Genomic DNA, 15,350 nt, shown 5'->3' with positions numbered 1-15,350 from the left:
GTGCCTGCCCTAGAGGCAGGCTGCGGGGGGGGGTAGGGGGGGGTGTTGGGGGTTAGTGGGAAGGAAATGGGGGATTGGTGGTGGGAAACGTACACTGGTGGAGGGGTGGGAATTGGATCATTGGATGACTGAAACCCAATCGTGAACAGCTTTGTAATGGTTTACCATTACATGGATATCAATTTTTTTTAAAAAAAGTGATCGTAGAGCTTGCACGTGGCCCAGTGATTCCACTCGATGGCATCCATCTCAAGAACAGGCTCATAAAAGCATTCACTGGAAAAGATGCGTACACCCGTGTTCATTGCAGCACCACGTGGAGCCGGGATAGCGAAGCAGCCCCAACAGCCAGTGATGGCTGAAGGGATCATTTGCCCACTGACCTTTCTGCAGGGGGTCTGTCACATGGGCGGCCCTCCAAAACATGGTTGTTGAAGGAAAGAGCACAGAGAAAGGCCGTGTCTTTGAAGACACCACTGGATCCCGTGCCTGGGAACAGAAAGGGAAGGGGGTTTAGCATAGAAAGATTTTGCACAGCAGTCGCTTTTTTGGGGTAGAAATAGGGATGTGGGACCGCAGCTGTGCTCAAGGGCCCAGTGGCCACTCCAGGTGGTACTCGGTCTGTTGCCTTGGGGAGCTGTTCCTCTTGAGCCCTGTGGTGTGGGGGTGGGGAGCAACAGGGCGGCCCTTGGCGGTACTGTAGTAGGCAGTATGCATGCGCTGGAGGCTTCCGTCCCGCCCTTTGAGCAATCTCCGCAGCCTTGAGCCAGAAGTCGCTTTGGGCTTCTGTTCTATGCATTTGGACATGCACCGTGGTCTTTATTCTAGAGGAACGCCAGGAAGCCCCTCACAAGAGGGGAAATGGACCTTGAAAATGGTTCCATTTGCACGATAATAAATTTGAATTCAGATAAGCATTTCTGTGGTATCATAGTCTTATAAATCAAGCAATTTGAAGTATTAAAGACTTTGAGATTCCCTGTGATGGTCCTCACGTGATCAGATCAGCTTTCATGATCCATTACCCTATCATTTTAATTTGTAGAATTTTTATATGTGGCAGACACAGGATTTACTTTTTGAGGAATCAAGATTATCATTGGGTCCTTACTTTCTGCTCATTCTGAATTATCTTGCACTTTCAGATATTTTTAGCCAAGAACTAAATTTCTTAAATTTCATTATTTTTTTTTGCAGTAGTATAATATTTTTGCTTTCTACTCATGGTACTGCTACCGCCAACCCAGCACCACAGTGCTAGTGTTTCTCCATCATTATTCCAGGGTCCCCTCCCGGCCCCTGACCTAGTCAGTACCTTCAAATGACAATTCTATTAATCTGCTTTTTTTTTTTTTTCTTTTTTGGTCACACCTGGCGATGCACAGAGGTTCCTCCTGGCTCTGCACTCAGGAATTACTCCTGGCGGTGCTCAGGGGACCATATGGGATGCTGAGAATCGAACCTGGGTCGGCCTCATGCAAGGCAAACGCCCTACCCGCTGTGCTATTGCTCCAGCCCCGACAATTCTATTAATCTTATGAGAGTTAAATTTTAGTTCTTTGGTTTTTTTTCAAGCTTTTTGTTTAATGAGTTCAAAGAAGCAATGGTGCAGGTACAGGTAGTCAGTAATCGCAAGTGTGCGAGGCAAAATGAGAAATCTATAGTCAGAAGTGACAGAACTAAAACATAATGAAATAAAAGCTCAAATAAAATAAGGATCAAACGAGTGAGCTCCAAGAAGTTGCAGGAAACCTCTCAGGAAACAACAGAAAATGTCTCAGGATAAACAAACAGCACGGGAGAGAACATTGGCATCAGTTCAAGAGAACCTCAGAAGAGTCCTCGGCATCCCCGAGGAAGGGAAAGGCGGCTTCGCTGAGGAACCGTCAGTCAGGTCCCAGCTGAGAAGACCCCAGAGGGGAGGGCTGCACGCAAGAGGCACGAAGGGGCCCGGCCAGAAGAGACCCAAATGAAAATAGGCCCAGACACATCCGGGTCAGGTTGGCGGAGGCCAGAGGTAGAGATAGAATGTTGACAGCACCGAGAACAAGGAGGAAGTCAGCTACACAGGAGAATCCTGGAGATTCACGGCAGTTCATCGGGTGAGACCGAGGGGGCATTTAAAAGCAAGACAAAGCCCGTCGGTTGCATGAAGGTGTTTTCTTTTTTCTTTTTTTTTTTTTTTGCTTTTTGGGTCACACCCAGCAATGCACAGGGGTGCTTTGCTCATGCACTCAGGAATTACTCCTGGCGGTGCTCAGGGGACCATATGGGGTGCTGGGATTCAAACCCGGGTTGGCCGCATGCAAGGCAAACACCCTACCCGCTGTGCTATCACTCCAGCCCCACGAAGGTGTTCTCTTGAGTTGCCAGGGTGTGGCCTGAGCCACCACGTTGTCCCCTCACCCGGCCGCCTTGGATGGGTACTTCCCATGCATCGGTTGGTTCTAGGCCTTGCTATAGATACAAACATCAGCTATTTCAGGGACTTAAAAGCAGCAAAACTTTATTTTTCAGTCATGTTAGGTATATCCTGTGTGGTTCTCTATGTGTGGGGAGGATGGGGGGAGGGGGAGCACAGCAGGTAGGGCGTTTGCCTGGCATGAGGCCGACCTGGGTTCGATTCCTCCGACCTGGGTTCGATTTCTCTGTCCCTCTCGCAGAGCGTGGCAAGCTACCAAGAGTATCCTGCCCACATGGCAGAGCCTGGCAAGCTACCCGTGGCATATTCGATATGCCAAAAACAGTTACAGCAAGTCTCACAATGGAGATGTCACTGGTGCCCGCTTGAGCAAATTGATGAACAGCGGGACTACAGTGCTGCAGTGCTCTGAGAAACTTGAAGAATCTACATACACTTTCAATTTCAGGGAAGATGCTATCCCTGGAGACAGTCACTAAACTCGGCTTGCTGCCTCCTGGAGCAATTCAGGTGTCCACTGGGGTTGGGTGCCCCCTGGTGGGTAAAGAGGGCACTTGCCACCCTCTTCATAAAGTTCTTTTTTCTGTAGCTGGAAATCCTTCGTCCCTTAAGCTTTCTGTCTTTTTTTTTTTCAACTTTTAAAATAAACTTTATTGAGGTATAATTTACATATTTATTTGAAATATGCACTGATAATGTTTTCATAAAGTGAATGTACCTCCCTTGATAACCACTAGTCAAGATCTAGAACACTTTATTTATTTATTTGCTTTTGGGCCATAATGGGTGGTGCTCAGGGATCACTCCTAGAGGCTCTAAGGCCATATGTGGTGCTAGGGATCAAACCCTGGTCAGCTGCTTACAAAGTAGATGCCCTACCCTCTGTAGTAGCGCTCTGACCCCCATGAGCTATAGGACATTTTAATCACTACACAAAATTCTCTTTAATTTTTTGCCATAAATTCCCACATCCACCCTCCAAACAGTCTTTAACTTGTTACACAATTTTATATAAATGGAATCACAATATATGATTCTTTTATACCCATATACTATTTTATACGTGACTTTTTCTCTTAGCATTTGTTTGATATTAATTTTATTTTTATCTCGGGGGCCATACCTGGAGGTGCTCAGGGCTTACTCGGGACCATGTGTAGAACCAAAGATTAAACCTGGGTCAGCTGAATGCAAGGCAAGCACCTTATTTTTTTAAATTTGCTTATTGAATCACCGTGAGAACAGCTACAAAGTTTGAGTCTTGATCATACAATGATCAAACACGCGTCCCTTCATCAGTGCACATTTCCCACCACCACCAACCCCAGTGTACCTCCCTTCCACCCCTACCCCTGCCTGTGTGGCAAATAATTTCCACATTACTCTCTCTCTGCTTAGATTACATTCAATATTTCGACACCAGTCCCAATATTATTATTTGGAATTTTCCTCCAACACTTAGACCTGTCCAAGAGGCAACGTTAGACAATTTGTTTTCTATTACTGGTTATGAATAGCATCTGATGTTGCCGCCACGCGGTCTTGGAATTTTAAAATTTTAATAATTAGGTTTGGAGAAATTTCTACCTAGAGCCGCTCAGTTCTGAGATTCGTTTGTGTGTCTCTGGGATCTGGCCGTTAAGGAGCTTAATCAGTAGCCCGGAGGGCCCCCTTAAGCTTTCTTGATCTTGTTCGGGCCACACCCAGTGGTGCTTCTGGGACCCACCACTGCCAGTTTTTGCACTCCGCCTCTCAAAGCATGCGCTCAGCCCGCTGAACTCTCCCTTCAGCCTCCCTCCAAGCTCTTTGGGGCCAAAGTCTAGCAGAGTAAGTAGGGCCCTTGCCTTGCTCATGGCTGACCCAGGTTCGATCCCTGGCATCTCATACGGTTCCTTGGGCCCACCTTCTACTTACCATGTTGTTATTTTAGGAAACTGAAATTTCAAAATACTTTCTTTCCCTCCCCCCCAGAACAGAAATTGAGATTAGGATAGAAGAGATTAAGATAAGGAAGACATTTCCCTCTTACATGTTAAATTAGGATCACTGTATCGCTGTCATCCCGTTGCTCATCGATTTGCTCGAGCGGGCGCCAGTACTGTGAGCGGGCGCCAGTACTGTCTCCATTGTGAGACTTCTTGTTACTGTTTTTGGCATATTGAATATGCCACAGGTAGCTTGCTAGGCTCTGCCGTGCGGGCAGGATACTCTCGGTAGCTACAAAGTTGGTCGTAACATAGTTATTTTGATACTGGCTTATTGTGGCTTGTTGTTTCTGGGGTGGGTGTGTAAGACTGTATGTCTATAAATCTCATCTTTAAATGTATATAATGTATACTAGGTGTATACCAAGTGGTGTATAATGTAAGGATATTAATAAAATTCTATGTTAACATGTAAATTAACATTACAACTTAAAGGGGTGTCTGTTTTTTTTTTTTTTTTGGAGGGCTACACCCAGCGGTGCTCAGAGCTTACTCTTGGCTCTGTGCTCAGGGATCACTCCTGTCAGGGCTCAGGGGACCATATGGGGTGCCAGGGATCGTACCCGGGTTGGCTGTGTGTGAGACAAAGGCCCTCCCCGCTATGTTCTGCCCTGGCCCAGGGATGTCGACTCTCTCTGTGTAATCCTCTTGTTTCCTTCTAGTTGCAGTTGTACTCAGAAGCCAGCGTGGCCCTTCTGAAATTGAATAACCCCAAAGATTTCCAGGAACTGAATAAGCAGACTAAGAAGAATATGACCATTGATGGAAAAGAATTGACCATAAGTCCTGCCTATTTATTATGGGATCTGAGTGCCATCAGCCAGGTAGGAGATGCCAAAATCGAGGGCTTAGATCAGTAAGACTTAGAAGTAATTGTGAGGGGGTGGGATGCAGGGGGAGGCACACCTGGCTGTGCTCAGGGCTTACTCCTGACTCTGCACCCAGGGGTCACTCCTGGCAGTGTTTGGGGGGACCTTATGGGGTACCTGGGATCAAACCCAGGTTAAGCGCTCTGTACTAGCGCTCCGGCCCAGAAGGCAATGTTAGAAGAAGGAAGACGTCTGCTTACAGAGAGATATGTTGGAAATCTGCAAGTTTCCCAGTCATTGTCATTGGTTTCTATGAATTGTGAACTAGGTAGAATCAGATCCAAGAACCTTTCCTAGGAAGTATGTTAAGAAGATGCTGTGTCTGCCCCTGTTGTTTTTAGATAAGCCAAGTCTTGCATTTCGGGTGATATTTCAAAGTCGGACTTGGTCCTTAGAAGTCTGCCACGGGGCTGGGGAGATAGTATCGGGGTAAGGCACTTGCCTGGCCGGTTTGATCGCTGGCAGCCCAGAACACCATCAGGAGTGACCTCTGTCTGAGCAGAGCCAGGAGCCCTGAGTCCTGTTGGGCAGTCCTAAGAGCAGACAGTCTGCCAAGGCACCCGAGAGCAGCTCGGGCCTGGGGGGGAGGAGTGCCGTGAAGGGCTTTTCACAGCTGCACGTCCCAAATGTTTCCCTCAGTCTAAGCAAGACGAAGACATTTCTGCCAGCCGTTTCGAAGACAACGAGGAGCTGAGATACTCGCTGCGCTCCATCGAGAGGCACGCGCCGTGGGTTCGGAACATTTTCATTGTCACCAACGGGCAGATCCCATCCTGGCTGAACCTTGACAATCCTCGAGTGAAAATCGTCACTCACCAGGTACTGGGGCTTCCCATGTGTAATCCCAGGTCTCGGGTCTGTCTGGCCCTCGACTCCTCCCACTTGCCTAACTCACCCTTGCAGCCACCTTCTCCCGTCCTTCCTCGCCTTCCTTCTAGAAGTGAAAAAAGCCATGCAGCAAAGTTTCTACATCCCCCTGATTGCGCTCTCTCTCTCTCTCTCTCTCTCTCTCTCTCTCTCTCTCTCTCTCTCTCTCTCTCTCTCTCTCTCTCTCTCTCAAATTTAAAGGATGTTTTTCGAAATTTGAGCCACTTGCCAACCTTCAGTTCTCCTGCTATTGAAAGTCACATCCATCGCATCGAAGGGCTGTCCCAAAAGTTTATCTACCTGAATGACGACGTCATGTTTGGGAAGGACGTCTGGCCTGATGACTTCTACAGCCACTCCAAAGGTCAAAAGGTGAGGGTCCAAGGGGCAGGGGTGCCTGGCTGAGAGCTTATGTGGACGGCCAGGTGGGGAGTAAGTTTGCTGCTGCTGCTGTTTCCAGATGTCAGCAGTGAATTTCCTAGGAGAGTTGTTAGCAGTCGGGGTGTAAAACTCGGGAGGAGTTACCCTCGGGTTGGATTTGGTTCCCTTACTTTCTCAGAACCCACTCTTTCCCCCTGACCCGCTAAATTTACTACTACAGCGGCAGCAAAAAAAAAAAAAAAAAAAAAAATGCTGTGGTCCTTTGAGCCAGCTCCCTGTCACTCGCTGTGGAGTCTGGTCACGTCACCACTCAGAACTCTGTGCTGGTTCATTCCTCCCGGAAGGGAGATTGTGGGCGCCCCCCACCTTCTCTCAGGCCTTGAGACCACGCACATCACTGCACTCAGGACTTTCTGACACTTGTCCCAGAGAAGTGGTGACCTTGGTGCTATCTTCTCCACCTGCTTTGGCGTGCTGCGCTACTTGGTATTTGAATCTGAGGAGATGGAGCAGGTGGATCTAAAGCAAAACATACCCTGAATGTAGCTTGCCTGTGGATGGCGCGCACGTGTGTGTGTGTGTGTGTGCGCGTGTGCGTGCGCACGAGTGCACCTTCTCCACTGAAGCTATATCCGTTGCCCCAAGCCTGTGGAATGTTTTAAGGCATTAGGGACCAGAGAGGTGGTACCGAGGCTACGCCTCTTGCCCTCTGTGCTGCTGACCCCAGTTCGATTCTAGGCACTGCATATGATCCCCCAAGCACCCCAGGAGTCAACCCTGGTCACAGAGCCAGAAATAAAGCCCAAATCCTACGGGATGTTCCCCCTGCACCCCCACTGACCCCCAAAAATAAGATTTAGCCTTTTTAGCACCTCTAAGGAATCCTAATTTGACCGTAAAACGTGCCAGAGACCCCAAGTCACTGTGTTCTCTGTCCGATTTCCTCCCAGGTTTATTTGACGTGGCCGGTTCCAAACTGTGCCGAGGGCTGCCCGGGCTCCTGGATCAAGGACGGCTACTGTGACAAGGCCTGTAATAACTCAGCCTGCGACTGGGATGGGGGTGACTGCTCGGGTAAGGATGTGCTCACGTCGATCCGTTCTTTCACGCCCCTCATCGCGCTCGAGCACACACAGAAGTGGCAGCGGGGCTCTGTGTGTTCAGTCAGTAATGCAGGGAGTCTCCGGAGGTGCTGGCAAGCGCCCCCCCACTGCGGCTTTCTCACCTTCCCGCCGAGGGCGTTTTCCCAGGCTGGCCCTCTGTTTCCTATTAAGCTCTGGGAAGCAGGAGCACTGCTAATGACCGAAGGCCAAGAGCAAGGCTCTGGCCCAGGCTTCCTGCGTACCAAGCACGTGTTCAGTCTGTTGCTTTGTTTGGGGCCACACCTGGCAGTGCTCGGTGCTCACTCCTCATTCTGTGTTCATGACTTACTCCTGGCGGGACTCAGGAGCCCTTTGGGGTCCTGGGGATCAGTGCCAGGTCAGCTCTGTGCAAGGCAAAGGCCCTCGCTGCTGTACTGTCGCTCTGGTCCCCATGCTGTCTCCGTTGAGCTGCATCCCTGATCCCTCTCACCAGATCTCAGAGGATTCTGCCTGGTGATTTTTGGCAGCAGATGGCTGCATAGGTCAGTGGGCGGCTGCCACTGGTATACCCAGAGTAGCACACCACCTTTGATGGGGTGTAAGATAGAAGACAACCGATCTTGATGAAGATATATATATATGTATATATATATATATGTATATATATATATATACATATATATATATGTATATATATATATATATACATATATATATATATATATATGGGCCGGAGCAATAGCACAGCGGGTAAGGCGTTTGCCTTGCACACGGCCAACCTGGGTTCGATTCCTCACCTCTCTCGGAGAGCCCAGCAAGCTACTGAGAGTATCCCACTCACACGGCAGAGCCTGGCAAACTACCCCTGGTGTATTCGATATGCCAAAAACAGTAACAAGTCTCACAACGGAGATGTTACTGGTGACCGCTCGAGCAAATCGATGAACAATGGGATCTACAGTTCTATATAACTGTCATCCCGTTGTTCATCGATTTGCTCGAGCGGGCACCAGTAACATCTCCATTCATCCTAGCCCTGAGATTTTAGCAGCCTCTCTTTATTCGTCCTTCCCAATGATGCCGCATTAGAGGCTCTTCAGGATCAGGGAAATGAGACCCATCTTTGTTACTGTATTTGGCATATGAATACGCCACAGGGAGCTTGCCATATGTAGATATATTCAGGTATACAGTTGTATATCTGTATATACATATATATATTTATATTAGCACACTAGACTCAAACTCAGCAAAATATTAATGATCTCTAATATGGGGTTTAATGGCTTCAAGATGAGATACAATTTTCACACACTTTCCTCTAAGAGAACCTTTTTGAATCATTTTTAGTCAATTATTCATAATAAGCAATACAAAATAAATCAGCATTTGCCTTCAGGGCAGGCTTGGGTGGTTGTGGGAAAATTCGACATAATGGTGGTGGTAAGGTTGTAATGGTGGTGGGATTGGTGTTGAAATATTGAATGTAATTAATTACTGTGAACAACTGTTTGAAAATAAAAGTTTTTAAAGAAAACTGTGTATGGGTAGCAGAGACAAAGGCCAGTAGTTATGGCAGTTGCCTAACCTTGCACACAGCTGATCTGGGTTTGGTCCCTGGCACCTCAGATGGTCCCCTGAGCCTTTCCAGGAGCACAGAGCCAGGAGTAGGCCCTTAGCCAAGTGTGGCACCCAAACAACAACAAAGTGTCATGGGAGATGGCTCATCGGACTGGACTCCTGCTTTACATTTGGGGTCAGTCTCAGCCTCTGGATATTTCCCTGCTTCTCCCTGGGAACAGTCCTGAGCACAGAATCAGGAGTAACCCCTGCACCAAAGCATGGAAACAGGTAGAGGGCCAGGAGGGGAGAGCCCAGAGTGGTTGAAGAGGTGGCTGGGGTAGTGTGCGTGCTTTGGCTTCTAGCATGAGGGAGAGAGGGAGGGGGGAGGGAAGGAGGAGCATGAGGGGGGAGGGGAAGGCCCTCGAGTATTTTCTCTTCCCCGCATCTCTTTCCCTTTTCTCATCCACTGACATTTGGACCCAGTGACACTTTTTTTTTTAACTTTTTTTTAAAAATTTATTTATTTATTTTTAATTAGTGAATCACCGTGAGGGCACATTTACAGATTTATACACTTTTGTGCTTATGCTTCCCTCATACAAAGTTCGGGAACCCATCCCTTCACCAGTGCCCATTCTCCACCACCAGTAAACCCAGCATCCCTCCCACCCTCCCCAATCCCATCTCCCCCCACCCCACCCTGCCACTGTGGCAGGGCATTCCCTTCTGTTCTCTCCCTCTAATTAGCTATTGTGGTTTGCAATAAAGGTGTTGAGTGGCCACTGTGCTCAGTCTCTAGCCCTCATTCAGCCCGCAACTCCCTTCTCCCACATGGCCTTCGACTACATTATAGTTGGTGATCCCTTCTCTGAGTTGCCCTTTCCCCAGAATGTGAGGCCAGCCTCCAAGCCATGGAGTCAACCTCCTGGTACTTATTTCTACATTTCTTGGGTGTTAGTCTCCCACTCTGTTATTCTATATACCATAGATGAGTGCAATCTTTCTATGTCTGTCTCTCTCTTTCTGACTCATTTCACTCAGCATGAAACTTTTCATGCCGATCCACTTAAATACAAAATTCATGACCTCCTTTTTTCTGACAGCTGCATAGTATTCCATTGTATAGATGTACCAAAGTTTCCTCAACCAGTCATCCGTTCTAGGGCATTCGGGTTTTTTCCAGATTCTGGCTATTGTAAACAGTGCTGCGATGAACATACATGTGCAGATGTCATTTCGATTATACTTTTTTGCCTCTCTGGGATATATTCCCAGCAGTGGTATTGCCCAGTGACACTTTTACACTTACTGCTTTGCAGCTTGTAAAGCAGCATCTGTCATCTGCCCGAATGTCTTGTTCACCCAGAATAAGTGTGTGTACCCCGTATTCCTTGTGAGGAAGCAGACTTGGAAGAGTCTGGAGTACCAAGCAAAAGTCCAGAAGGCATTTCAGTTAGACCTGTCTGCCGTCACACTTCTTCTTTTGGCGGGGAGGGGGTTGGGGATGGGGCGGAGGGGTGGGCTTGTTTTTGGGGGGCGACACCCTATGTTGCTCAGGGATTATTCCTGGCTCTACACTCAGGAATCCCTTTGGGCGGGTTTGGGGGACCCTATGGGATGCTGGCGATCGAACCCGGGTTGGATGCATGCAAGATACTATCGCTCTGGCCCCTCTGCCTCACTTCCGAGAAGTCCTGGCCACCCCGGGGAAGGGCGGGCGTGCTCACGGCGCTCTGTCGTGAAGGGCTCAGCCCTGCTGGCACCCCTGCCCATTGCTAATGGTGTCTGAGCAGGCAGCCACCCTCCTCGTGTCCTATCCCCTGGGAAGCTCTGAGGTCTGTGCAGCCGGCCCTGGAATGATGCCTTTTCCCTCTCTCCAGGCTGCCCCGTGAGAGCGCTCCCGACTGGCCCCAAGTAAAGGAGTGTGATCCGAGAACTTGCTTCTTTGGGCCTGATGCGTGGGTTTGTTTAAGAGTTGTGTTTTTCAGGAGCCCATCCAGGGATGATCAACTGAGGCCTTTAAGGTTTTTTTTTTTCCGCTTTTTGGGTCACACCCAGCGATGCACAGGGGTTCCTCCTGGCTCTGCACTCAGGAATTACTCCTGGCGGTGCTCGGGAGACCATAATGGGATGCTGGGAATTGAACTTAGGTCAGCCACTTGCAGGGCAAACGCCCTACCCGCTGTGCTATGGCTCCAGCCCCAAGGCCCTTAATTCTTTTTTTTTTTTCCTAATTTATTTTTTATTGAATCATCATGTGGAAAGTTACAAAGCTTTCAGGCTTAAGTCTCAGTTACATAATGCTCGAACACCCATCCCTTCACCAGTGCACATGTTCCACCACCAAGAACCACAGTAAACCTCCCCCCCGCAAATGAGTCAGAAAGAAAGAGACAGACACAGAAAGAGACCCTTAATTCTTTCTCTGCTCCGCAGAGTGTCAGGCTGGCTGCTCCGTGCCGCCGGGCCCCTTGCTACCTCCCCGCCTGTGCAGGTAGCAGCCTGAGAAACACTCCTAGGAAACACGGAACCGCCTCTCTGTCTCTCTCGAGATTCTAACAACACGGCTCTCTCCTCCCCTTGCCTCTCCAGGGAACAGTGGCGCGAATCGCTACGCCGTCGGCGGCGGGGGCACCGGGGGCATCGGCATCGGCCAGCACTGGCAGTTCGGCGGAGGCCTCAGTGGCGTCACTTACTGTAATCAAGGATGCGCCAATTCCTGGCTGGCCGATAAGTTCTGTGACCAGGCCTGCAATGTCTTGTCCTGTGGGTTCGATGCCGGCGACTGCGGGCAAGGTACCGATTGACACAAGATGTTGCTGTGGGAGCACGAAGAGGAAGAGGCTCAGAAATCTTTGATGCCTCGAGTGGGTTTGGGATGGTGGTGCTTAAGTCAGTATTCTCCGCGTACCCAGCCTTGCACGCTGACTAGTTAGGTGCATAAGGGGGTTCAGGGACCTTTAGAAAAATGGGGCACTGAAGCTGCCTGTGTCTGTCCCTGTTAACTGCTGCAGCTATATGCTTTTGATGAAGCAGATTTAATGTACTTGAAAAGACAGGAAAATTTCACTGGAAATCATTCGAGGAGACTCGTCATGTTAAGGATGACTGGATACTGGGGCTTGTGGCCAGCTTATTATGAACGGAAGTCACCTGGGCAGAAAGTCATATTTTCTTAGGGCCAGATAAGTAGTCGAGGCACTTGCCCTGCCTGTGACTGACCCCAGTTCCATTCCTGCCACCTTGTAGGTCCTCTGAGCACTACCAGGAATGGCCTCTAAGGATAGAGCCAGGATGAGCCCCTCTGTTCGTTGGGGGTGACCTAAACTTTCCCTTCTGTCCCCCTCCCCACCCCCCCACCTCCCAAGAAAGAAAGTTGTATTTTCTCCTATGACTGGGGCCGAAACATGGAAGTTAAGCATTGGGATTTACTTCCAAGATCTTGCAGTGTCTGGGAAGTGTGTTGGAGTCAACGTTCCATGTTAATCAGTTGTAGTTGCCTCAGAGAGAAAAATGAATCCCCGTGCCAGCGACTCTTGTTGTAGAATTCCTGGTGATCTGGAAGTCACTCTGTAGTCATCTTTAGAAAGTGAAAATTCAGACACTAAGAATAAGAGGAAAAGGAGGGGAGGAAAAATGCCTAGTTTTTAAAAAGTTATTTTGTGTTCTTTCCTCTAGATCATTTTCATGAATTGTATAAAGTAACTCTTCTCCCAAACCAGACTCATTATGTTGTTCCAAAAGGTGAATACCTGCCTTATTTCAGCTTTGCAGAAATAGCCAAAAGAGGGGTCGAAGGCGCCTATAGTGACAACCCAATCATTCGGCACGCGTCGATTGCCAATAAGTGGAAAACCATCCACCTCATACTGCACAGTGGGATGAACGCGACCACCATCCACTTTAACCTCACATTCCAGGCGGCGGACGGCCAAGAGTTCAAACTCCAGATCGCCGTGGAGGTGGACACGCGGGGGGATGCCAAGCAGAATTCCACCCTCCCCAAGTCTCCGGTGGGTTCCGCCAGCCCCGCCGTGACCAGTGTGCGCCCAGAGGGGGAGGTCACGTTCGAGGACGTCCCCGAAGACAAACGCGCCCCGCGGGTCAGGAGACGGGGTGGGGCCAACACCACGGAGGAGGTGAAGATCCCCGCTGTGAATGTCTCCCTCCTGCCGGAGGAGGCCCGGCAGAGGCTGCGCGCCTTGGACTTGCAGCTGGAAAACGGAGACCTCACGGCGAAAGGCTACAACCTGTCCAAGGCGGCCTTGCTGAGCTCCTTTCTGGCACGCCAGGCCCGAGGAGCCGCCGAGAGGAATGAAAGTTGGAAGGCCCCCCTGGAAAAGCCAGACCCCCTGGGCACGTCGGAAAGGCTCCAGAGGTCAGCGCTGCCCTCGGTGGCCGGCCACGCCAACGGCCCCCCCGAAGGTCAGACACCGCCCGCAGCCCCGGAAACGCAGCCAAGGTTTAGAGGGGAAACTCCGACTCAGAACGGCGCGGCAGGCGGCCGCCCGCCCAGAGAGGAGCCGTCTCCTCCGAGGGCGCCCCCGGAGAGCCGCGAGGCCCAGGACAGCAAGGTCGCAGGGAGAGGACCCGAGCGGAACGGAGCGGAGGAGGTGGTGGGGGACCACAGAGGCACGCCCCGAGGGTACCTGGGGAGGAAACTGCAGCATCACCCGGATGGTTACCCGGGCTTCTTGCCCTGGGAGAAGAGAAAGGTGTTCCAGGCTCTACTTTCTGTAAGTTGTCGCCAGCCCTCTTTCTTCCCAGGCTCATAAGAAAAAAAAATAACCCTGTACGTGGTGCAGTTACTGCTGCCGCTTACTTGGCCCTGCTCCCGTCATTGGAGAAAAATGCCTGTCTCTCGTGGCCTCATGCCGTTGGCCCGTTAACTATGACAGCAGCAATACTTCATACACGGGGTGTCTGCCGTAGCTAGCCCCATTTTACATTTTAGCAGCTAGCCTTAGTGTGAGTGAATGAATGAATGAATGAAGGGGTTTCTTTTCTTTTAAAAAAAATTTTTTTTATTTTATAAAGTAGCTCACAATATTTGATTACATTTAATATTCAAACACCAATCCATGACACTTTCCACCACCATATTTCGGGTGTTTCCATCCCGTGCCTCAATCCCTGCCCCAAAGCAGAACTGAAATAATAGAATATTTCCCTCTCAGGTTGGTTGCCTTCTACTTTGAATCCCATCACAGGGGTGCGATGCCCTTGGAGTATGGGCAGGGTGTGTTCTGTGAAGTGTCCAGGTTCACTCGTGGGTGAGGCTCAGCCCGAGCGTGTGGAGAGCAGCTGTGAGCCTGGCAGAGGTTGAGTTCTGGAGGTTTTTGGCTGCAGGGCCTGGGTCCCTTGGGGCGGGAGGGGTCTCACCTGCCCCTGAGGGGTTTCCTGGGCAGACCCCGAGACACTAGGAGAACTGGGATGGCCTCTTACTTTCTTTCCTCCTTGGTTTCTTTTTTTTTCCCCCTCCCAAAAGGCACCTTTGCAGGGGCCGGGGAGTAGCTGAAAGGGCTGGAGGGTGATGGTTCCGTTGCAGTCTGCAGTGGCATCACGGACCCCTGCACCTCCGCGCCGCATAGCTGGGCCCAGGCTCTGAGCTGTCAGCGCCCTCCCTGCCAGAACAAAACAGTTCTTTCATGCGTTGTGGGAGTCAGAGCTAATGATTTCCTGGCTTTACCAGTGAAACACGTCAAGGTACACCCGCGCAGAGGAAGTCCCTGTGAGCGCAGCCCCCGCGCTGGCGAACTCTGCCCTCCCCTTTCCGGCCTCCGTGGCACCGCGTGCCCCATGTCCCCACCCTGCGCTGTCGCTGTGGCCAGTGCCCTGGCACGCGCGAGGTGACTGGGACTTGGTCTCTGTTGAGGAGATTGCGAGGGCAGGTTGGCGGACAGCTTTCCTAACGGTGCGGTGAGGCGCTCTGTTGAGGGAAGGGTGGAGAGTCGAAAGGGAAAAGGCCCTTGCTGCTTAGGGAGGCGGGGAGGAGGCCTCCTGGAGGAGGTGTCTGGGCGCAGACCTGTGCGGGTGCGTAGGAGCCCACGGACCGGGAAAGGTGCTGTGCGGGCTCGTGAAGAAGCAGTGTGAGGCCGGGAGGGCTGAGGGGGGAGAGAAGAGTGCGCCGTGCTCTCCTGCACCCCGGAGGGACTCAGCGGCCAGCGAGTCACAGGCTGCA

At 50.4% G+C, this 15,350-nt stretch overlaps 1 protein-coding gene across 1 annotated transcript in view; it reads left to right on the top strand.

Annotated features, from left to right (window-relative positions):
• The window catches only part of GNPTAB (N-acetylglucosamine-1-phosphate transferase subunits alpha and beta), a 76,933-nt gene that overhangs the window by 45,079 nt on the left and 16,504 nt on the right, over positions 1–15,350 (top strand). The window contains exons 8-13 of the mRNA XM_055118211.1: positions 5,070–5,231; positions 5,916–6,095; positions 6,345–6,515; positions 7,475–7,598; positions 11,762–11,965; positions 12,848–13,905. Coding sequence (XP_054974186.1) covers positions 5,070–5,231; positions 5,916–6,095; positions 6,345–6,515; positions 7,475–7,598; positions 11,762–11,965; positions 12,848–13,905 — 1,899 coding nt within the window. The remainder of the gene's footprint in view (positions 1–5,069; positions 5,232–5,915; positions 6,096–6,344; positions 6,516–7,474; positions 7,599–11,761; positions 11,966–12,847; positions 13,906–15,350) is intronic.

The sequence above is a fragment of the Sorex araneus genome, chromosome 10 (assembly GCF_027595985.1).
Source record: "Sorex araneus isolate mSorAra2 chromosome 10, mSorAra2.pri, whole genome shotgun sequence".
NCBI classification, from domain to species: Eukaryota; Metazoa; Chordata; class Mammalia; order Eulipotyphla; family Soricidae; genus Sorex; species Sorex araneus.
This window is presented reverse-complemented; position numbering and strand designations above follow the sequence as displayed.